The 23,697-nt window shown below is 41.7% G+C and overlaps 1 protein-coding gene across 1 annotated transcript in view; it reads right to left on the bottom strand.

Moving 5' to 3' along the window:
• slc45a4a (solute carrier family 45 member 4a) overlaps window positions 1-23,697 on the bottom strand; it is a 50,969-nt gene that overhangs the window by 4,351 nt on the left and 22,921 nt on the right. Inside the window, exons 4-15 of the mRNA XM_080485248.1 lie at window positions 6,225-6,413; window positions 3,668-3,847; window positions 3,347-3,537; window positions 3,077-3,257; window positions 2,488-2,952; window positions 1,703-1,974; window positions 1,348-1,509; window positions 1,114-1,213; window positions 919-999; window positions 675-805; window positions 345-413; window positions 97-251 (exon numbers count right to left, since the gene is read on the bottom strand). Coding sequence (XP_080341374.1) covers window positions 97-251; window positions 345-413; window positions 675-805; window positions 919-999; window positions 1,114-1,213; window positions 1,348-1,509; window positions 1,703-1,974; window positions 2,488-2,952; window positions 3,077-3,257; window positions 3,347-3,537; window positions 3,668-3,847; window positions 6,225-6,413 — 2,176 coding nt within the window. The remainder of the gene's footprint in view (window positions 1-96; window positions 252-344; window positions 414-674; window positions 806-918; window positions 1,000-1,113; window positions 1,214-1,347; window positions 1,510-1,702; window positions 1,975-2,487; window positions 2,953-3,076; window positions 3,258-3,346; window positions 3,538-3,667; window positions 3,848-6,224; window positions 6,414-23,697) is intronic.

Here is a 23,697-nt window from a genome sequence, read left to right as displayed (position 1 = left end):
CACAATTTAAAAAAAAGCGACTCATTCCCTTTCTGGCCCAGGAGCCAGATATCTGAGGAAATATAACGATTAGGAAAAACAGGATGTTTTTCTCACCCGCTGTTTGGAGTCGGGTAAATGACCAGGAAGCAAGCAGTGAAGAAACCAAGGAGGGAGCCCCCAGAGGCCACCATGGGAATGACACGGACGCTGCCAACTGCTTCCACTACAGCTCCCAGAGCTGAGGCCACCAATATCTGACTGATGTATACCTGCAAAGACGCACCCACGATATTATCAATATGGATCCGAATTAAATATTTCTAAGGGTTTGGCATAGTCGACAGAATGGTGAAACAACCCACCTGACAAGATAAGATGGCACAGTCTATACCGAAGCCTCTGCGGGAGTTACCAGGACTGTGCTGAATGTACTGCAGGGAGCAGAGGGAGATACAGTTATTGATCGTGCAATACATGGCTACATACAATATTAGGCTTCAAAGAAACATATAGAATATTTGTAATGAAAAAAAAAATGAACGTATGTTGATATTGTCTAAATAACCTTTTTATTGCACTTTCGAGTGTAATTCTAATGTGCTGTGCAGGATAAAGCCAAACATAGTTATTTTCATGTGCACCATTTTAAATGAGAGGCACAACAAAGCACAACTAAATATTGTTATGCGTACCTCTTTCATCTCGTGGTACTGTCCCAGCAGAGCATAAGGGCAGTAGGAGATACTCATGGAAATGATGCCCATGCTGCTGATCATCACCATAGCCACGTAAACATTAGGGAAGATGGCCATGACCGCAGTTCCTAAGAGGAAGAGAAACAAGCAAAACAAAACAAAAAAGCCAAGAATTATTTAAAAAACATTTTAAACATTTTTTTAAAATACTTTATTCATATCTATCAGAGGGGGAGCCTACCTATGGAGAATCCAAGTGTCCCCATGATGTAGATGACCTTAATGCTTAGGTCAAAGTTGTCAAGGTATTTCTGAAGAACAGCTGGAAAAGAATAGATGAGAAGTCTGTTTACAACAGAGTTTAAGATCCAGGTCTGTTAGTTTACCAAAGACTCTTTTGTGACAGCTTGTTAGTTGGTGTTTGTGTGTAAAGTACCTGAGCATGTGGCAGCAGTCATGGCATAAATGACCAGCCCCCAGCAGCCCATTTGAACCCCTTTGTGATAATTTTCCAATAAAGTTGAGTTGACAGGAGCCTGAGAGAGAAAAAAAACAAACCTGAGTTGAGTTTTAAATATCTAACAAAGACATACACAGAATTTAGCGCATAATGATGTGATGATAAAATCTATTTAAGTGTAGGTTGGCGCTGGTCAACGTATTTCCGTACAGTGGGATCTCCGTGGAAGATAACTTGTCCCATGAAGTCGGTGAAGAAGACAGCTTCTGCGATGATGGAGAACCAGGTGAGCAGGTGACAGACACACAAACGCATCAGCTCCGGAGGCATCTTAAACATGGAGAGCCACAGGAGACGCACTGTGGTCTCCACCTGAGGAGGGGAGGGGAGGGAAGGGGAGGGGAGGGGATTATAAAAACACAACCTTGAGAAACACTTATTCTGCTTTAAAAAAAAAGAAGAAAAAAGGCTAGAATCAATTAAAATCATTAAAAACACGACATGGCGAGCGTTTGTGTGGTCAGTCGGTAAAAAATGTAAAGACAATATCATGCGTCTCCCCCACCTCGCCCTCTTCGCTCTCAGTGTCGCCGCTGGAGGAGTTGGTGTTTCCGCTTCGGTGCCTGTTCCTCTGCCGGTTCCTCCTCCTGTGTCGGGCCTCCACCTCGTACAGGTCGTTCATGCTGCGGGACGGCTTGATGAGAAAAGCGGCGTTGGCCCGGCGGTAGCGGTAGCGGTGGCTCCCCACGCGGCCGTAGTAAGAGAAAGTGCAGGACGGCTGGCGGTAGAAGGTGTGACGGTGGCGTGACTGTCGCATTGGAGCTCCTGTGCTGGCAGCTGGATGAAGAGGGAGTTTAAGAAGACGTCTCGAGCCTTGATTTATTTCAATCCTTATACATTTGTTAAAAACCCAAACAAGATCGGCGTAAAAAAACATTTAGGCTACTAGATGTTTAATTGACTTGAAAACTTATTTAGTTGAAACTGGCAAACTCAAATGATAAAATTGTCTATAGTGCAAAAGACGCAGGCTTTTATAAAAGGACCGACTAATCTGTTAACTGTTTATGGTTCCCACTATGCATGATCAACACATCTTTTACCCACTGCCAAATCGCACCCTATTAGTCCCAACTAAGAAGATAGCTATTGAATCGATGAGAGAATTTTTTTTATTTGTGGACAAAAATCTAAATACGTTCTGGATATTTTAAAAAGTTATTTCAGTTTTAGTAAGATTTTTCTCAAATTTAATTATCCAAATTGCAGTGTGTCCCTAAATAATGAAAAACGTCATCTATTTTAAGCACATAAATGAATCAATAATTAAAACGCCGTCGAGACACTAACCTTTGACCATCCCGGCTCGGTGCGCCTGTCCTTTAGAGCTCAGCCCATCAGAGAAAACTCCATCAGCGTTGGTGACGCTGGCCAACAGCCGTCCATTTAATGTCCGTTGCTCATTAAGCTGATTATTCAATAATGCCTCTTGTCCGTCGTCATTCTCCATCTCTTGCAAGAAGGCAGAGAGGCGGGATATCTTCGGCACAGGAGCAGCGTGTGTCTGGTGGCCGTTCTGGGGGCGGAGAAGATCTTGACTTCCTGCGCTGCTGCTGCGTCTGATGTTGGCGAGCCGTGGAGGCGGCGGAGTGCTTCGATTGTGGTTGAAGAACGAAGAGGTCAGAGGGGGCGAGCCTTGATAGGGCGAGAGCCGGTCGGCAAAGATGGATGGCTCTATGTGACACAGGAACAAAGCGTCGTGGTCGAGGTGGTCAAGAGTCGCATCGGCCATGGCAAGGACACTGTCACTTTTACCTGGAGGGAGCGAGAGGCGAGAGAGAAGTGAATTTCAAGTCATATCCTATTCAGTAAGTAATCATTGTGGTGAAACATTCTTGAGGGAAAACGGTCCTGACTTATATTAGGAGTCTGAACTTACTTCTTACAAGCTCCACCTCGAGGAAGTCCATGTCTCCATGGTCCGACTGGTTGTCTCCGTAGGGGTCATAGAGGTCGTAGCTCTCCAACGTATCATCCTCTCCAATCATTTCCAGCTTGGGGGTGAGTAATCCAGCCCTGCCATTGGCAGATGGTTGCAAGTGTGCAGGATCTGGACTCTCCTGATAAGGGAGACGAGAAAGAAGCTCGTTGTCAAACTTCACTTTATATTAAAGTCTTGAGTGACATTAAATAAAAACTGTCTGAGTACCTGGTCGAGCCTGTCATGTTGTGGCGAGTACTGCTCCTCCTCAATGCTGAAGAGATGCAGCGCCACGGAGATGGAGAAGAGGATGGCGGCAAAGAAGAACAGGATTTGCTCCTGGGACTTGAAGACTACTCCGAGGAACGTGTGCGTCCAGTCCAAACCTCCGAGGGCGTAGCCAACTGCACCTCCAAGACCTGAAGATACAAACATTTTCTCTTTTCTTCTCCTGCTGCTTTTCATACCCGTGTTTATCCATAAAGACTACCTTCAGACCCCAGACACTACATGTTGTAAAATCTGTGTAAGTTTTCTCGTCAGCCGTACCTGCAGAAGCGGCGTGAATATTGAGCGCCATGTCTTGTTCCTCTGTGTCTGCCACGTCTAACAAGTACGCTCTGATTGGTCCTTCTGTGGCATCTGCGCAAAAGTCCAAGACCACCACTCCAAGCACAGTAAGAACTATTCCTAAAGGTTGTCTCCCTTGTTCATCACCCAAAGACAAACCTGAAGAAGAAATAGACAGAGAGAGACATTATTCAATATAGGATTTTTCATTGTACATGGAGACAGCCATCAGTGGCAGTGATGGTCTCAGTATTAACCTAGAAATAAGATGTTTAATTAAGTTTTTTCCTGTTGACCAGCAGTGCAAGTAAACCAATAATAAAATAATAATAATAATAAAAAAGACTGAATGAGAATAACAGCATGAAAACAATTAAGGTTCGACTTATGCGCTAAACTTTAGAGCATAAGTCTAAATCTAAAAAGTAGGAAATGGCTCATTGTATTTGTTTTAATACCATGGTAATGAGACAATTGTTTTTAGTTTTAAAAAATAAAATACTTAAACCAATTATGAAGGACAATAACAAAAATAAACTTGTTTATAAATAATCACAAACTGTGAAAATATGTACTGTAGGAAACATTTATTTTTGAGTCTGAATCTGCAGGTGTCATCAATAAGGGACACGCAAGAACAGGTCACTGCACATTTAACGTACAGCGCTGCACGTTGTGGTTGACCTTATGCGTCTCATTACAGGGTGGACGAGTCTTTCCCTCCAGCAACGTGAGGTCTGCTGGTGCCCAAAGGCCGGTGGGTATGTGTGTGTGTGTGTGTGTGTGTGTGTGTGTGTGTGTGTGTGTGTGTGTGTGTGTGTGTGTGTGTGTGTGTGTGTGTGTGTGTGTGTGTGTGTGTGTGTGTGTGTGTGTGTGTGTGTGTGTTGTATCAGAGGCAGTGTGACTCAGCATGACTTCCCAAACTGGATTTCATTAATGGCAAGGAAATAAAAAAAAGAAAATCATAGAAAGAACAGCAATGTGTGTGTCTGTGTGTGTGTGTGTGTGTGTGTGTGTGTGTGTGTGTGTGTGTGTGTGTGTGTGTGTGTGTGTGTTTTTTGTGCACGTGTGTATTTCTGTGTGTACGCAGGGGGACAATGGAGCCATGGAGCCACAGTACTCACTAGCCAGGCACCCAGACAGGAACTGAACTATGATTGGTAGAAAGAGGGAAGCAAACAGGAAGCATTTCCCTGTGAACTGCCTGCTCCTGTGTTCCCATGTCAACACACACACACACATCCACACACTCATATACAGGTTACTAGAGTTTTCCCATGTCGCCTTCTGTTGTTCTCACACAATCATACATATGTATATTTGCAACAATGGAAATTCACCCTCTGCTATTTGCTTTGCTTTCTCACACAGATGCAGGTCACCGTTTTGGCGCTCACACACAGACCCACATACACACACACACTGTGTCACACGCCTCCACCGTGCCCTAAAGCGACCTGAGTACCAGCTTGTCTGCAGGACAATGGAGGCAGAAGTGAACAAATGTGAGGAGAAGTGAATTGAACCAACTGAGAATAAAACGTTCACACATGTTATTTATAACTCCTTTTAAATGTCATTACACTTGGTTATATTTAGAAAATAATTTAAGGGCCCTGTCCACTATTGTTGTGCCTTTATCACGGATTTGGCCCACAATGTTTTGTTTCACGTGGGAAATAGAATAAACTTGCACAAGCATTGAATTGTAAAGACAATTGCACTATGGATTACAGATATTTGTGGGTAAATCTGCTGTGTTTTAGGTTGTCAGTAGAACAGTGGTTCAGTTTCTTCTCCAGCTGAGTTTGAACCTGCTAGTTAACTTTTCTCTTTCCTTCTGGAGTTTGCAAGTTTTTCAATGATAAAAACAGGTTAAGAGATCTCTTGTGACTTATCATTTCTTTTATAAACTGTACACAGCTTATTTTTTTTAAGGATTTCAGATGTGTTACAGTAATAACCTCTGTGATGGTTTACAGTTCATGTACACAGCAGCAACATATGCTTAACACGACAACTGACAGTATGGAAGCTGGATGGACATCCACAACTATGCTGATGGCATACAAATCAATATGTGAGTTGCCCGATAGACAGCTAATCAATCAGTTTGAGGTGACTCGACCTTGTCATGACATCTAAATGATGTAATAAGCCGAGGGTGGGACGGGTAACTTTAGCCTCTGCACATGGGCGGGACTCTCAGCTGGTGAAACGTATGGTACGTGATGTTCTGCTTCTTCCAGCAGGAGGCTGCACTGTTTATTTCCTCTGTGAGACGGCGGCATGCTGCGGTAATGCCACAGCACTCACAGTTTTTAGATTCAGGAGTTCATTTCTCACTAGAGCTGTAATGCTGCCGGGTGAGCTGGACGATATTGTTCTGCAGACGGTGCAAAGAAAATGTCTGTGCTGTCACATCAAACTGTTAAACTGGAAAGTTTTACTGGGATGGATTTAAAAAAGAAGATTAATCTGATTTAATATAGTCACTGATACTTTTGATTTAAAAAAACCATCTCGGCCGACTCACCTATCAGTGATCCATTCAGAAACAAAGCTACGCCGATCAGTGTCCCTATACAGAGAGCCAGGATGAACGGCCTCCTCCTGCCCCACCGCAGAGTGCAGCGGTCGCTGGCCGAGCCGATCAGAGGGGTGAACATGAGGCCGAGGACGGGACTGAGGAACCATGTCAGACTGTAGTACTGCTCTGGAAGACCTGCACAGAGAGACAAACAGGAGTTAGAACAAGAACAACTCACTGGAAGGCAAAAGAATCAAACGGACTCTTAACTGAGCTCCTGTGTTCTCCACCGGGGGGCACAAGTAACATCGGAACTGTCAAAGTGGGAGCAATGCTTTTTCAAATAAACTGAAAATAAAAGGAATTATCTATGCAAAGTAAAACAGTGATGTGATTCTACATCACCTATGAAAATAAAGGGTTTGATGGTGTGATGGCACAACTATGAAATACACATTTATTTCTAATATAAAATATCTATTCAGATATTTGCATCAAAGAATTCATTCTGAGACATAAATATTCTTTTCTATAGTAAAAATAAACAGCTGAAACCTTAAGTGCAATTATAGTTTCTACTTCAGGTCTACTGTTCGATCCAGAGAAAATGGGCAGAAAGCAGAGTATGCACATTCAGTGACTTGTGGACCTCTGTGAGCCTCTCACTCAATATCAAAGTATTTGCGAACCTGTGAATGTATAAAAATATCTTGATGTGAATCTTCTGAAAACACAAAAGCTCCAGAGTCTTGCAGTCAATGTTATAATAATGTCGTATTTCTACAGGTCATTGTTGATCTTGAAAATGAAAGAACTTTAAGAAAGATGCCGGCGAGTGAGAAAAGTCTTCCCTTATTTTCTCTTTTATATAAATCTAAGTAGTTTGACTTCAGTTTAACCGAGGTTGTTGCCTGCGTTAAGTGGCCTTGTTACCCAGCACAGATTCAATTAGATTTTATCTGCAACCTCCTGACACCGGAGACCAGGTGAGGCTTTCAAACACACCTGTTCCATGACAGGGTTTAAAATTAGGATTGTAAAATGGAAACAGCCTTGGCACGACAAACACACCGGATGCAGCAAACTAATGAAGTGATGCATGTTTTCAGTACCTCTGTACATAAGCAGTCAACACGGTGTCAACTCATCAAACAGACCGGTCAACAAAACCACTTCCCGCTTCCTCAGATCATCTAATTAAAGAAGCAATTTAAGCAGTCAGCCTTCTGAAAACATCCAAATCACTCGTGAATCATCAAATGAATGGTAAACATGTTTCCTCATTCACCATCACCCTAAAACATAAATGTACACAGTGATGGAGAATCAGACCTGCATGATGACTAATCCCTATTCAAAGTGTCTATTCCACTGCTCCTGTTTACAAACATCCTGAGTAGACTTGGCTGGCTTTAACGCTGAATGAGTAATTCCTAAAAATTATTTCAGAATCGGAATAAGGCCACGAGAACTAAAAGGGATTGACACACTATGTGAGATTACCGCAGATGGCATGAACGAGGATGAATAATTGCAATATAGGGCACGATTCCAGCGCCGTTGCCCGTTAAAGGTCTGCATATTATTGGAATTTAAATCCTCAGCCGATAATCCAGCCACCATCCACGGCTGCCGTGTCCTGCAGCCAATCCTAGCAACTCAACCCTGCTCATGACATTGGACAGAAGGTGGAGGGCATGTGGGACGCCATCGCCAGTTCAGTGAGACACACCGGGCGTCACTTATGCAGAGTCACGCCTACAGCAATCTCAGTGTCAAATATTTGTCTGTGAGATTAATGAGTGTTCTGAACATGCTGAAGTGACTTCTTTGAAGTTGTTGGCCATGGTGCGTACGCGTGTTTGTGTCTATGCAGCATCGTGTCAGCCTAACCTGGATAAAGCAAGTGTAGGAGATTAGTCTTGAATAGGTGCTCTCAATGCTTTTCAAATATTGACAGGAAAAACACTTCCTAACCTTTTTACATAAAGTGGTACTGAAGATGGATGGATGGATTGATTGATGGAGGGACTTGCACGTTAAAACATTCAGACACATTTTGTACAGAAGAATATCCAAAGTCACTGAGGTTCAGGGGGAATACACAGACCTATTTGATTTCAACTGGGCAAAACTATAAAAAAAGAGGATATTGATCTGTAAAAAACCTGTAAGTATGATAATCCATTTGATCCACTTTTTGTGATCATGGAATTCCTGAAATGGCTCCACCTGGTCACAGTGATTCACATTTTTACCTTTATAGGATCTTAGTCGTAACCAAACGCCAAAAAAGCAACTCATTCCGACTTCTCTGTGGTTGTGAGTCAAGGATCAGTAAGCCTCTGACAATCTGCTTGCCTAATCTTTGGAGGTGAAACAAACCAAAAGTTTGCACAAGCAAACTGCTTTGACTGACTAAGATATTGCACACAGAGTCTGCCGATTTCGCTGCGACTGCCAGACGGGGTTTGTTCATCACAAAAAGCCTCAGCTTTGTTTAGATGATAAGTCGCTTGGTTGAATAAAAATCAAAGAGTCTCGGAGTCCGTATTCGAGTCTGGTCTTTTGAAGGAAGCACCAATCAAACTCAGAGTTGAAGACACAGTAAAAGATGATGGTGGGATTTCTAATCTGCATTATTCACAACGTTTTCAAGAGAGTGGCAAGTGTCTTCGGCTCATATAGTTATAAAGTTTAGGGTCACTATAAAACTTGAAAGACTTTGAGTTATCAAGCATTTACTTAATATAAATGCTGGAGTAAGAAAAAGGTTTCAGACTACGCCCTTGGATATAGTATCATGACTTCACTGAGCTGATTATAAGAACAGGAGAGAGTATAGGAGGAGGCAGTCACTCAGCTCAGTGAAAATAATTAAATCAGATCTCGATCATTGTCTCACTGAGAACCTGTCGCTTGATGCAGCTCACTGAAAAACAAATTAAACGCCATTTGGCCGCCACACTGTCTCTCTACAGAGCCAAGAGTCCAGACAGACACTGGTAATGTCTCCGTGTGAGGTCACTCTGGTTTCATTCCTGATGTGTCCACCTGCAATTTAAAGATCTCTAAAACTAAACCAGCTCAAATATTATCAGGCTGTCCTTGAAACTGCATAAGTCACCTATGTGAATGTATTTTGCTGCTTCTCGCGACTGGAACTGAGCAGAAACTGCACAGAGGAGGAGTTTGAGTTTGACTGAGGTTTGTGACGTACCTTTACAAAATGTAATGTGGCTGTTTTAACTGACACAAGATTTTTGCTCTGCTGTTTGGATGTGATGATGTGTCGGACTATATCTAATCATTGACTGGAAAATGGCTTATTTCATAATTTCTCTATAAAAGTGGGAATAACTGAAAAGAAATATCCAAATTTGCAGTGAAACAGAACATATTTATTCAAATGTAATTTAGAAAAGTGGCCGTCACTATCCCTTTACGTAAATTAAATTGAAAGTCGGTCATCAGTTATTTTATTAGGTCTGCAGTGGGAGGAGAGACAGTAGAAACGCGGCACTGCTCCAGATCGATGGAAGGAAAAGGTCACTGTCATTTCAGTCGTCTCAGATGGAAATAGAGGATGGAAGCCGGACAGCAGATTTGAATTGGTGGCACGTAATTTAATCAAGGAGACATTAAGACTTCTCTAAATATAAATGAATTCCTCCTAAAGGATCAAAATGTCAATGCCTGAGTGTCATCACACACACTTGCCAAGAGACGGTCTAAAACGCCCCCACTTCCTGTGGAGATTGATTAAAAACACTTTCTATCTATTCAGGTTCTGCAGATGCTGCTGGATTAGGAATCTGACTGTTGAGCAACTAAATTCACAGATGTTGAAATGTTGTGAAATCTAAGAAAATCCTGTGTGGTTGTGGTTTATGGAGTTGCTTTCAGGTACTGAGATTGTTTGGGAAGTTTTGCGTAAGGGTGGAGTCTTATTCGTTTGCAAAACACGGCTGTCATGTGAAAAACTTCCTGCTGTTATGAATCACATGTTTTTCTGAAGCTGAAGAATTTTGGGCTGTGGATATCAGCTTAATTTCTCACAAGAGCACAAAAGTACACAGTATGGAATCGGAGGACTGGACCTTCCACCAGTCTTCATTAGGATTTGATCCATCCTTGTTTCATTTTAGATCAAGGGTGTCAAACATGCGGCCCAGAGGCCATACCTGGATTGTAAGAGGGTTCAATCCGCCCACGGGATAACCTCCTATAAATACAAATTGACTGCAATTTCCAAATAAGTAATTGATATTTTCAATTTTTCCAAAGAGGGAATAGACGGAAAATCAAGACACAGAACTGAACAGCAGATGGCAGCAATGCCCATAATGCACCGTGTTGTCAGGGAAATAGCATTAGCATGAAAGCCATGTTCATGTACACGTGCACCCTGAAAGCTGCTGCGAAGGAAGCGTCAGGCACGTTTTTTTTTTAAGATTCCAGACTGCTCAGGACAGGTTTAGTAAAAAAAACAAAAAACAAAAGAAAAAACATTAAGATAGATATTTTCAGAATGTTTTTTTTTTATTAAGACAAAATTAAAATTTGGAGTTGTCAGTCATTTTATGATGGGCTCAAATGTGGACCGTAGCAATGTCATAGCAATTCCATAAGATCATAGAAATCAACACTACCTCCTACCAGCGACTGCAAACAGCAGATGTACCCATGGTGAGTCGGGAAAACCTCTCATTAACTCCTATTATACTAAAAACATGAAATGATTGTCACACACACAATTACTGTGACAGCTGCTGCTGTTATGAATCATCTGAACCGTTGTTACAATAAACACATGTGCTCAGGTTTTTGCCTGCATTCCACTACCTGTAATCATGAAAATACAGACGTGGGGACAGCAGGGTCACTATTATTTACAATTACATGCCTCATGTGTGTTGCTCGTGAGAGAGGCTGCAAGATGTAATAGAACTTGCTAAAAACGAAAAAACAACTTAGACCTTAAATAACAAACAGATATTTGACATCTTCATTGCAACTAATAAATAAATAATCACTATCACTTAAAAGGCAAAGCATGTAAGGTGTCAATGAAAAGAATTATGAATAAGATGAAAACAAGTGCACATGATGCATGTACGACAACTGCTGCTTTTAATTTTGAAGGCTGCACCTTTTCATTCAGCGACAGTTTATGCTTGAGCGTCCACCCTTTTAGCCATCTTCAATGAATTTGAATCATCACCACCAGATCAGACAAAGAAGTACAGGTTGTTGACTGATGCAGAACAGGAACTTCGAACTCATTAAAACCATGCTTTTCACAAGTTTTCTCTTATTTATGCCGGCAGAGCTTTGGGAGCATCTGCAGCATCGGCGACACTTGTGCATATAGACGTAAGAAGCCTTCCTTGACCCCGACACTTTGGAGACCCTGTGTTTTCCCCAAGACTGATATAAAAGTGGACTGCTTGTACTGGTGAGTGACGCCACCAGACAGACTCACACGGGAGAGTCGCGTTGGCACTTTGCCCTCACTTGAGACTCGACAGGCTGTGTTCCTGTCGTCCTGTACAAATGTCAACCCCTCTCTTTCTTCCGAAGGGGCCATAAACAGGGCTTGACCCCCGCTGCCATGGTGATCAGGTCTTGGGAACTCTGTCACCACGGGGATTCCATCACCTACACTTCCTGTCTCCTAATATGGCCGTGTCATTCACACTGCGCTTCCTGTGGTGGAGTTTGTTCAGACTGGGGGACTCCTTGTCTTTTAAGAGCTTATCGCTATATCTTTTTTTTTTTTTTTTTTATATTTACATTCTGGCCCTGTTTTATACATTTACAAGCACACAGAAATGCATGCAAACTCAGAAAAACAAAAGAGTAAAATAAAAAATAAAATGCCCACCAACACACACACAATACCTGTCATAAAGCGGGAAACAAAGCTGCAGATAGGAATCGGACTGTCGGGTGGTTTGTCAACATCACAACAGGAAAACAAAACCCAAGTAAACAGTTCCCACACACACACACACACACACACACACCAAAAAAAAAAAAAAAAAGTCAAACACAGTAATAAAGACATGCTTCTGTTCCCACACAAATGCAAGCATGCACACACACACACACACCTTCCAAAATGAAAGACACAAACACTCAGCTGAGTTCCCACACACTGAGAGTACTGTATACTGTATACACACACACACACACACACACACACACACACACACACACACACACACACACACACACACACACACACACACACACACACACACACACACACACACACACACACACACACACACACACACACACACACACACACACGGAACAATACTGAGAGAATCCAGACGCAGGAAGTATTTCAGAAAGAAATGAGTGTAGAAAGAGACAGGGGAGAGATGAAACGGGGAGTGAAAGAGTGTGAGAAAGGATTAACATCAAGGAATTCAGATAAAGAAGGAAGGAAAGAGCGAGGAGAAGGTGATAGGAGAAGGAGAGAGGAGGAGGAGGAAACATGGAGGACAGAGGGAGCAGAGGAAAGTTTGTATTTGAGCCGTTGGGTGCTGCTGATTGAACGTGGGAAAGTTAAAAATGCCCAATCTGCTCCATCTATCATCAAAGTGCTTTATACACATTTCCTCACACACTAAAAATGGAGCTCAATGTGTGACCGTTGGAATACAAAATGTCCATTCATCAAAGCGTCTTTGTTGCTTTTGTGTGTTGACTCTGACGATTACAGCAAAAGCGCCTTGAACTTGAAGGGTAATTCAACAAACCTGAGAGTTGATTTCATATTGAGCTTTCCACTGTACCCACCTGCTGACTTTCCAATTGTATCAAACAAGTTTATTTCTCTCCTCTCCTCTTTCCCATTCCACCATGCGAAAATAGTTTGTCTTCAAAGAGAGCTTTGAAATCAGTTGATATGAATACTATGAATCCCTCCACCCAAGCGCATTTTCTCAACAATCCTCCACTTGTTTTCACTCATACAATTTGAGTAGAATTTATTTCCTGCAGCTACCAAAACAGCATTCTCAGAGTTACAATATGAATAAAATACATTTCATTGTTGTGGAAGACATTAAAAAAAAAAAAAACTTTTAATACAGCTCATTAACTATGTAGATGCATGAAAATGGAGGGTGTGAACAACTCTACTAATTGAAAGCAGCGTTTTCAGCGAGTGTGGCTCATTAGCAGCCGGCGAGAATGATTATAACTCACATAGCCATCGCCCAGTAAATTACAAACGACAGCTGTCTGTTGTTTTTCAGCAGGATTCATAATTAAGTGTCTGGCTAAATCACATTTCCGTCTGTTTTTCGGCCAGAGCCAGTTCTTTGAGATGATTTTTGGGGGATCAAGTGTACCCAGTATGATCTCCTCTTAATTTCGTCTTGGCTGGAAGTGTTTGGGTGAGGCACTGACTACTGCCACACACCCAGGGGGACACATTGACGCCCTTTTCCCCATTGTATTAAATGTGTTAGTGTATGTGCCACATCTCCACCCACCGGTCACTGTTACAGACTAAATTACATCACCGATGCAAAACGGCGACACCCTTTTCCGATGTTCTTTGGCTTTACTTCTAAAGTGTCGTCACGTCGACCTTCCTAACATACAGCCCATAATGTAGAAATCACATTATCTGAAAACCCATTAAGTTTTCCTTTATGGTCATGTTGAGGGAAAACAAAGTCCCGACTCTCATTTGACCACTATTATCGTCATCATAATCGACTGTTTATTTATTTCTCTAAGCTATAATTGTTCTTATCCCTTAAGATAATAAATATTAACACTTGATCAGGCTTCACAGTTACATCCATCCATCATCCATCCATCTCACTGGACTGCAAAGAAAACATTTACTCCATTTATTTGAGTAATGGGTGTTGCACAGTGATGTAGTGGTTATCTTTCTCGCCCTTTGGTGAGAACGTACCAAGGTCTCTGGCACAGTGTTTGAATGTTCTCTCAGACTGGAGACAAGCTAAACAATTACGACATGTTGAAATGAGCTTTAATTTGACTCAAGGTTACGCAGTAAAGTTAAAAAAAAAAAAAAAAGAGAGAGAGAAGAAAAATAACAGGTAGAAATTTTTCATACAAAATTCTCTTAGGCGCGAACTTTGAAAAAGTTTCTGCGAGTTAAAAAAATAAAGAAGAAGCAAGAATGGAGCCTTCATCATGTGAGTCTGGTCTTATTTCAGGGTTGACGTTCTCATCCAGCAGTTCCAACAAATTCTCATAACAACCTTCGCCAGTTTTATACGTTTATCTGGAGAATGTTGTGTGAATTTCCAGCAAGTATTGTGCAAACGACGACACTCACACACTTTTTTCTTCCCTTGTTGTCTTCTCCTCTTTTTCTCTCCTGTTCCCATCCCTCCCAGTCTCAGTCTCCCATAAACACAGAACAGTTCTTTCATATCCTGCGCTGGCGTGAGAAAACCGCAGGGAAAATGACAAGCATCCCGAAAACGAGTCGGAGAAACGGTGTGAAAGTGAGAGTCGGGCAGAGGTCACCACGGGAGAAAGTGAGCAGGAAGGAAGATAAGGGTGAGAGCGAGGGAGTCACAGACGGAGGAAAGGAGGAAGCAGGTGTTTTTGAATAAACAAACCAGGCGCGTCAGGTGTAGAACTCGGGGAGGAAGAAGGAAAGGAACAATTGCGGCCTGTAACAGATGGACTCCGAGGGCAGGTTTAAAAATTAAACTCATGACAGCAATACTGTATTATTGAAAAGCGTCTGGCAGAAGGTTTGATGCCAACTCTGAAGGCAGCTCTCATTCACACCACATTCTCTGCAAAATAGCTGCACGTCTGCAGCAAACTGAACCACAAGACGAAATGAAAAATGAGCTTTTGTCCTGCCGTGATGTTCCCAAGTCAAACTAAACCCGGCGGAAAAACGGAATCACTAAAGCAGCTCAGTTACATAAATGATCAACCGTAGTTTTGCTGAGTGAGTTTTTAAAAGGCATTGGCGCTGGAAGATTTATCGTAAAGATTAAGCACGGGTGACAAACTAGAGCAAAGAAGATTAATGAGAAGGATAATGTGCAATGGTGAGTTGATAAAATAAAATGCACAAAAAAATTAGGTGGCTATACGTAATAAAGTTTTTTTTTCTACTTGCGGGTGAGCGTGCATGTTGATATCGATGTAGAACATAGACAAAGTATTAGGTACTATTCATTTGTCATTAATGTTAAACAAAGATTTTAAGGATATTCAAAAAGCTTATTTAGCGTTTTATGAGATTAATCTCGTTTTGTTTTTTTAAATATTTGTTTGTAGTTAAATTGTGTGGAGATAATTTAAATAAACTAGCTGATCTACTGTGAATGTAGGATCAAGTTCACTGAGGGCACAAACCTTTTATAGGTACTGTAAATGTTGAGCTAATAGCTTTCGGCTCAGCCTGCAGATTTCCGCGGAACCTAGAGACCTGCACGCTGCTATTATAACAGCAAATATAATTAGACAACAAAGGCACCAGCTTGTGCTACCAACTGAAAGCAACTTCTGATGGCATCGGTACTCACCGGGAATGTCGAGTGGGAAAGAGGAAAAGTGGGCAGATCAAAAGTGGAGGAGGAAAAGAGCTTCCCAGTAAGAAGAGATGATTGGAACATTAGTCACATAACAAGCACTCGCACATCCACAGAGGTCTCGAATGAAACACAACACTGCCTGAGTCGAGTCACGATTTACAATGTCTAGTAAAGCTGGATGAAGTGCAACAAGCTGCAAGTTAAACAACATTAAATTCAAAATCCAAACAAAAACCTGAAACAATACATTGGCTGTACTGACATTTAGAAAGGAGTGAACTTATTAACACCAGAGTGCAGCTTTAGCGCGAGTGCATTGTTATAGATTGTTAATATCATTCTTCACAGGATGAAGGGTTTCACACGCGCAAACAAATCTGATTAATATCGAGCGAGAACTGCTCTGAGAGCGCTTTAAGAGCCGAGTTAACAAAGAGAAAAAGAGCGGATATTATCCTCCGTGTGTAAGTGTGGCTATACATAAGGGTGAAATCCCCCCTCACCGACCGATCTCTACTCGTAAAAAGTGGCATTAAGCCAGCCTGCATGTAGACATGCATGAACGCGCACACACACACACACACACACACACACACACACACACACACACACACACACACACACACACACACACACACACACACACACACACACACACACACACACACACACACACACACACACACACACACACACACACACACACACACACACACACACACACACACACACACTGCTTCGAGTCAACAGAGTTATGTAACAGCACTGCAGTAAACTAGCTGCCTCCTACTGGGACACAGTGTGAAAGAGAGAGAGGCGAAGACATGAAACACCAAGGAGGAGGTTTTAGGTGTCGCATTTAAATTAAACATAGGATTATGCAAATGTGTTTATTCGGCCCTCGTCAGAGCCTCTCTATCCGTCAGCGACAACAATATATGAGCGTGTGCGACCTGCAGCGGGGCGGGGTCGATCCCTGGCTGGGCTGACCTTTCGCACACCGGAAACACAAAGCAGAATCCCTGGCTACCCTTTCACTACCACAGAGGGGATCAATAAAACCAATCAGCGGTGATCAGGCTGTAATATTATGTAACCACCAAGTACAGTAGGTGAGCTACGTTGTCGCAGATCCAAAAAGTCTTTTACAAGTTTGGTCGGTAATAAACAATGAGCCAAAACGGAGCATGAACATCCGTTCAGTTGTTTTGAAACAATAGTATAAACTGGTATTTGCTGATGTATTGACCCGTTCACACTGATCATCTGAGAAGCGTTATGTCAATATTGTCGAGTAATTCAAAATGAGGATGCAGCATTAAGCTTTTCCACCCCGGATGCCCCTGCGCCTCCGTTACGGTGTTTCTACACAGCTGATCAGTTTGAATCAATTATAAAGATTACTTGTAAATGAATGGAGCGAAAATACAAGATTGAATGGAAATGCTATCGACTCTTCCAACTTCAGTTATAGTATCACAAATTAACGAACTGTATGGAATCATAACTTCTGCACTGTGACATGAATCATGTTGCCAGATCTTTGCTGAGACCCACCACTACGGACTCTAATCAACTTTGTTCACATACAGATCGAGAAATGGTTAAACAGTTCCTGGAGTGAAAACACTTCCACTCTCTTCGTGTCAACCGAAGAAAAAAAAAATTTAAGGTGCAAGTTTAATCTGTCAGTATTAATTAGTCATTCTTCTCATTAATACACCGTCACAGTCAGCGAGCGTCAGCGAGAGACAGACAGCAGATGTTTTTCGACTCTCCTTTTTAAATACCCCTCCCTCGGCACAGACGCACACAAAATTGCCCAGAGGCCAGCCGCTGCTGTAGTGCTCGCTGAAGCCTGTGTGTATGTGTGTGTGTGTGTGTGTGTGTGTGTGTGTGTGTGTGTGTGTGTGTGTGTGTGTGTGTGTGTGTCTGTGTCACTATTAGTTTTTATAGATTTTTTTTAATCATTTTGAGTGATTCCAGTGCAGCACAGACCAAGTTGACCTGTACGTATATCTAAACATCGGGTGCGAGCTACAGGTGTGTTTCCATTCGATTTATTTAAACAATAGGCCTTCTGGAGGCCACGTGAACCGAATTAAACAATTCAGGTTGGATCTGCGCCTAATGAAAGACACGATCAACACACACCTGCATATCTAACTCATAACACCAAATGACTCCACCCAACTGTTTGTACCATGGAAGAATTCCAACACAAGGCAGTTTGTTGACTGATTTGATTACTTGCAAAAATACTATATACTTCCCCTTGTTTAAAAGGAGCAGACATTTATGCCTTATTGATGATGAACTTGTTGCAAAAGCACTTAAATGGAGTGGAATGGAGCTTAGTCATTAATGATGTTATAAAGCACATTTTTAAGCAACAACCTATATTCACTGATGAATATTAAAGATCTCCGGACATTTCCTTTTCCATCCTGGAACGGTACTTGGCTTCAAGCCACATCCAACCGAATGTATGTCCCCTACAGCCCCCATTGATTTTTTTTATTTATTTTCCTGTTCTATTAATATGATTCGTTTTGCAGCCACAAACAAAGCCACAAGGTTGAAAGTCTCATTTGACAGATGTTGCTAATGTCTGACATTTGATCATCGATTGTTTATTTGCTTTTACATTTGTTAAAAAGGGGGAAAACATTGTTAAGTCTGAATGCAGCTGCTCATTGAGGGCAAATTAATATTTCATTTGAACATATTGGGGTTATATGGACAATGTCAATAAAGTAATGATTTTTGGCTTTTGTCCTATAGCTTAAAGAATGTGCTTCCTTTGATGTTTTCATTGTCCCTCGTCACCACCTGAGAGCTCGGTGGCGGCTTGTTTTCGATGAGCTCACCTCCCTGGAGGGGCGGGGTGGGAACAATGTGCTGACAAACAAATTCAGTTCCGCATTCCTTACATATCTTACATTAATAGCGCACACATACCTAGCATATCGCCCACGCGGCCATGTCAGCGTACATAATGAAGCTTTGTCTTGAAGACTAAAGTATCTACTGACTCTGCATTTACTCAATCAGCCAACCCATCAGTGCAACAGTTCAGATCACGGCAGAAGCTTTTTAACGACCCCCCCCCATGGTCCGCAGACCACACCGTGGCAACCACGGCCGTCAATTTTCTGCCCGTCTCGTCTTTCGTTGCATCTGCGTTGCACCAATAATCCAGCCCTGCAACAGTGTTGACATGAGCCAACAGGTCTTTTTGAAAGCCTTTTGTGTTTGTCTGTGTGCAGAGTGCACAGTCATAACTTTAAAAAAAAAAAAAATCAATGAACAAAATTAGAGCTATAAATAGGAAAGCTCAAAATAACTGACTAGACTGGATGGGTTTGTTTCCCCGTCTCTCTCTTTGTCCCTCTGTGGAGACCAGCAGATGTGTTAAATAGATAAAAGTCTCACAAGGTGCCAAGAATACAATTTACACTACCCGAGGCTGTAATATCTATCGAGATAGTTTTTCTTTCCCCCGTACACATTTTTATCATTCAAGTCATTTTGAATCGACCCACGAACTCGTCCTCCATTGACTCTGTCCCATGAATGATTTGGTCAGATTATGGTGATTAGTCTCTGTGACATCAAGCCAGTCATTTATATAACCCTGTATTACACCGTCTGCAAGGTCATCTGCTAGATTAGACCGGCTGACATGATGGGATCACTCCGTGGATTAGGCTACCTGGCATGCCAGTATAAACAACACAAGATCAAGCAAATTTGCTGCAAAATTAAAAAAAAAAAAAAAGTATGACATGATTCAATTTGCAACAACAGACCTGAAGATGTGTTATACACAACACAAGCTGAGGATCTGCAGGTGGGAGTGACAGCATGCATGTTGAATTTATTTATTTATTTATTTTTTAGGAGTGGCTCATACAAATAAGACGGATCATGCTCTGCCAACAAGCTCAAAGTATTTAATGTTTGAGACATCATGGAGATTCAATAAAGCAAGGATGAAGACATTGACAACAGTGAGCTGTACTCCTCAGCCTGACAACCTGAGAGAATAGAAGGACATTTCTTGTTGGATTGAAGTAATCTCCTTAAGTAAAGCCACAAAGGCCTCAAAGCAAGGATAACTATGTCACGGAGCTGCCAGGCCCGGACTGTTTTGGGTACCGCGGAGCTGCATCCAAAGCGAGTCAGTCAATCAGACAAATACAGAGATTACAGATTAACAGGTCTGACAGTTAAGAGAAGCCCTGCGGGTCACTTTGCGACTGTGTACAACCCTGATAAAACACGTGCTGTGATAGAAATATACTTTAAACATGAAAGGATTTATATATCTTGACATATAGAAATCATCCTCACATAAAACCCTCAACATGTGACAACATGATGTTTTCAGCACTTTTGCAAATGGAAATATAAATCTTGTCAGTATCCGGGTGGAGGGGTGAAAACAAACAAACTGCTGCTGCTCAACAAAAACAATCAGTAAATAATCACTTCGATCAAAGATGGACATTTCAAGACAACATGCGTGGTCTGATATTGGTTTTAAAGGTTTAGAGTTGTTCAGACTTAAATGAGTTGCTGTGTCTTTGTGTGTGTGTTTTTAGTGATTATGGCAGAAAGAATAAAGGATATTTTTTAAATGTTCCCCCGAGCCTGATTGTAGTAGTTTGAAGCATATAAGCCGGAATTTTTCTATGTTCATAAGTGACTGCAAGTTAACAATGAGATCATTCCTTGCTCTCCAAAATTAATGTTACTGCAGAATAATAGTCGTCTCAAGTCCTGCATTTTACCAAATTTTAATCCAGGTGTAGGCATTCGATTTACATGTGATATTCTAATTTAATTCCAGTTACTGTCCAGTGTCCCAGGTGTTCAGTCATCTCTAGTGTGAAGGTATTATAGCAGCTTTTGTAACCATTTCTAATGAATAAACCTTTTGTTATGACGGTTATGAATTCACAGCGACCAGACATGAATGTGTCTGTTAAAACCAAGGATTGGTTTGCCCGCCTCTTCACAGCTCACTTCCTGTCCGATTTGTCTGCAGTTGGCATCATGATGCTTTAACAGCTTTCTCCGAGTCACTTTGGTCGCAAGCGTGGCACATTACATAACAAGCTTTCTCAGAACTGACCTCAAAGAGAACGACAGAACACAGTGTCTGCAGTCGCTTCTCCTGCACCCTCCTCCTCCTCCCTCCCCAACTCCTTCTTGTCCAATGGTTCCCCCCTCTTTCCTTTTTCATCTTATCTTACCTTTGCCTCAGTGACTTCTTCCCTGCTATCTTAATTTTAGCTGCATTAACTCATTAGGTGGTGATCCTAGTGAGGGTGACTTTCACAAAAGGACAAGAGGAAAATATATCTGAAGGACTGACAGAATAAAATATTGTGGATGTAAAGGAGATAATGTCTTCCTCAGGGCTCTTGAACTCATCACATCACTGTTTAAAGGCCCTTGAAGACAGATGGGCGGGTTTTCTTCATCAGAACAAAAACATGTGTTTGGGGCCAACTGTTGACTCTGACTTTCCCATAGGTGTGAGTCTGTGTGTGTTTACCCTGCGACAGACTGGTGATCCGTCAAGGTTGTACTGTGCCTTCACACCCTGAGACAACCAGAGCAGGTTCAAGACGCCCAGCTGGATATAAAAGGATGGATAGCACCAACACATTCATTAGAATTTGGAGAAATGTATTTATTCACTATTTAGTTCTGCTAGCAATCTGATTTAAAAAAAAAAAAAAAAAAACTCAATATGATCTATATGACAAGTATGAAACTAGAGAAAAGAGAAAATGAGGTTGGTTTCGCATAAAGACTCAAGGAAAATTCTTGGTATGACTAACAGTTTCATCGAGTTGTGCTCTTCTTTACTCAAGCTTGTTCTGTCATGACTCTCCAAATATGAGAAAAGTAAGATCCGTAAAGTTGCAATCTTTTGTTTGATACAAGAATCAAACAGCAAAAAATCAGATTAGGACGTTCTATTCAAACAATGACACATATAATACAGTGTCTAACATCCAGAATATGTGTACAAATGTCCAGCCTGACAATTTTACTTATTTCATATAGAATTTTCAGGTTGTTCATGGTAACTTCTGTAAATGTGTGGGGGAGTTCAGAATACTTGTACTTTTTTTTTTTTAACTAAAATCAAGGAAAACATTATGCAAGTGTTTTTCTGGGATCCCTTTGTCGGTACTACTGATTTGTGATTAAACAGCACTGAATGACTTTGACTCTCCTAATCTCATGTACTTGAATCGAGGAGAAACAAGAGGCACAAGAAATTCTGCAAACTATCTGGATCCCCTCAACACCCTTTAACACAACATGCTCAGCCCACTTTGGTCTCATCATTTTTGACCTCTAACTTAGAACCTGCTTTCATTTCCTCATGCCTTTAGGGAAAAGGTTTGTCTCCTTGTAAGAGAACGGAAAAAAAACTGAAAAAAAAATAGCAACCCTCAACACAAGACCTTGTAAGGTACAATTTCTTATTCTAACTCAGCGTTGTGTAAATACGGGCTCCTTGACCAAAATCTGTCCGCTGCACACTCACACAGAAACACTCCCCCTTTCTGGTTCCCTGACCCCGGTGTTGTGGGGTTACTCACACACAATGGTCCCACTCAGGGAGAGCCAGCCGGCCAGCTTACTGACTATCCAGCTAATTCCAGTAGCTACAATCAAACTCCAGCATGCATGGAGCATTACCTACATGCAGAGGGTCAATAATGGTTTTCCTAATACTTGGAAATCTGCCCATAGTTGGAATGAGGTTTGTCTCAACATGTTGGTTGAAAAAATTAATAAAAAATCAATTTGAACATGTGCGACTGCATCTGCACAACTGTGGTGCAGCAGCTGCATCTTTACTTTCAATTATTTCACTTTTATGACTCATGACAAAACCAAACTCTCAGGTTGTTTTAGGCTTAATGTGCGTCTCTTTGTTCACACAGTCACTCAATACAGAAGCCAAAATGTATTTTCCAAATGAGCTTCCACATTGCATCCACCGTGTTAGTTCTGTCAGCAGTTTTTCAACTCTGTCACAATGGTCCTGTCAACACTATACAATAGTGTTTCATTAGAAAAATGATTCGTTTTTTTTTTTGCAGTTTCCCACTGGTATGAGTTCATAACAAAGCTGACGTGACACGCCACATCGAGCTCTATTAATACATCTGCAGGGCAAAACTTTCCATCACAGAACCAAAAAAATAATAATAATAAAAGGACATAAAGTGCATTTCCATTTTGGATCAAGCCAAACTGTCCTCCACCTGATGTGATATAACAGACGAGACCAGACACTACACAGTCAGGGAAATCTCTCTAAAGTGTCACTGGGACAGATCATAAGCTTACCATAAGCCTGCACTGACCCCTTTATATTAGTAATTATCAACCAGCCCTGGATTCTCTCTATGGGAAATGTTTTTTTGAGTTTGCTTGTTTGCTCGCTATTTGGGTTTGTAGGTGTAAATCTTACTCCCAGATTGAACTCACCATGTCTCCAGCCTCAGCAGGGAGTGATAAACCTTTAAGAAGTCACATGTTCGCTACCTGCCAAACACTATTGAATTAACTGCTTAACTATCTTCAGGATGTGCAAATAAGCAATTGTTTGCCATGTCTTCACATGATAATACTGTGTTGGCAGTTCACAACATCCTGAAACGAGCACGGTGCTGATTGGCCTGCAGGCTGAGCAAAGCCACTGTGCGGAGTCGCATTTTAGGCACAACCGAAGACGACAACACACTGTGGCAAAGCACTTCGCTTCACAACTTTGAAATGATTTGCAGAGAAAGTGTCTCGGTCAGCTGCTTGTCTGCACTCCACTTTCAAATTCATTTGGATCGTAAGAAACCTCTAATTACGATGAGTGAAAAGGT

Source organism: Lipophrys pholis (assembly GCF_963383615.2).
Source record: "Lipophrys pholis genome assembly, chromosome: 17".
In the NCBI taxonomy this organism is placed as follows: Eukaryota; Metazoa; Chordata; class Actinopteri; order Blenniiformes; family Blenniidae; genus Lipophrys; species Lipophrys pholis.
The sequence above is the reverse complement of the archived record's forward strand: the minus strand, read 5'-3'. Positions and strand labels throughout refer to the sequence as shown.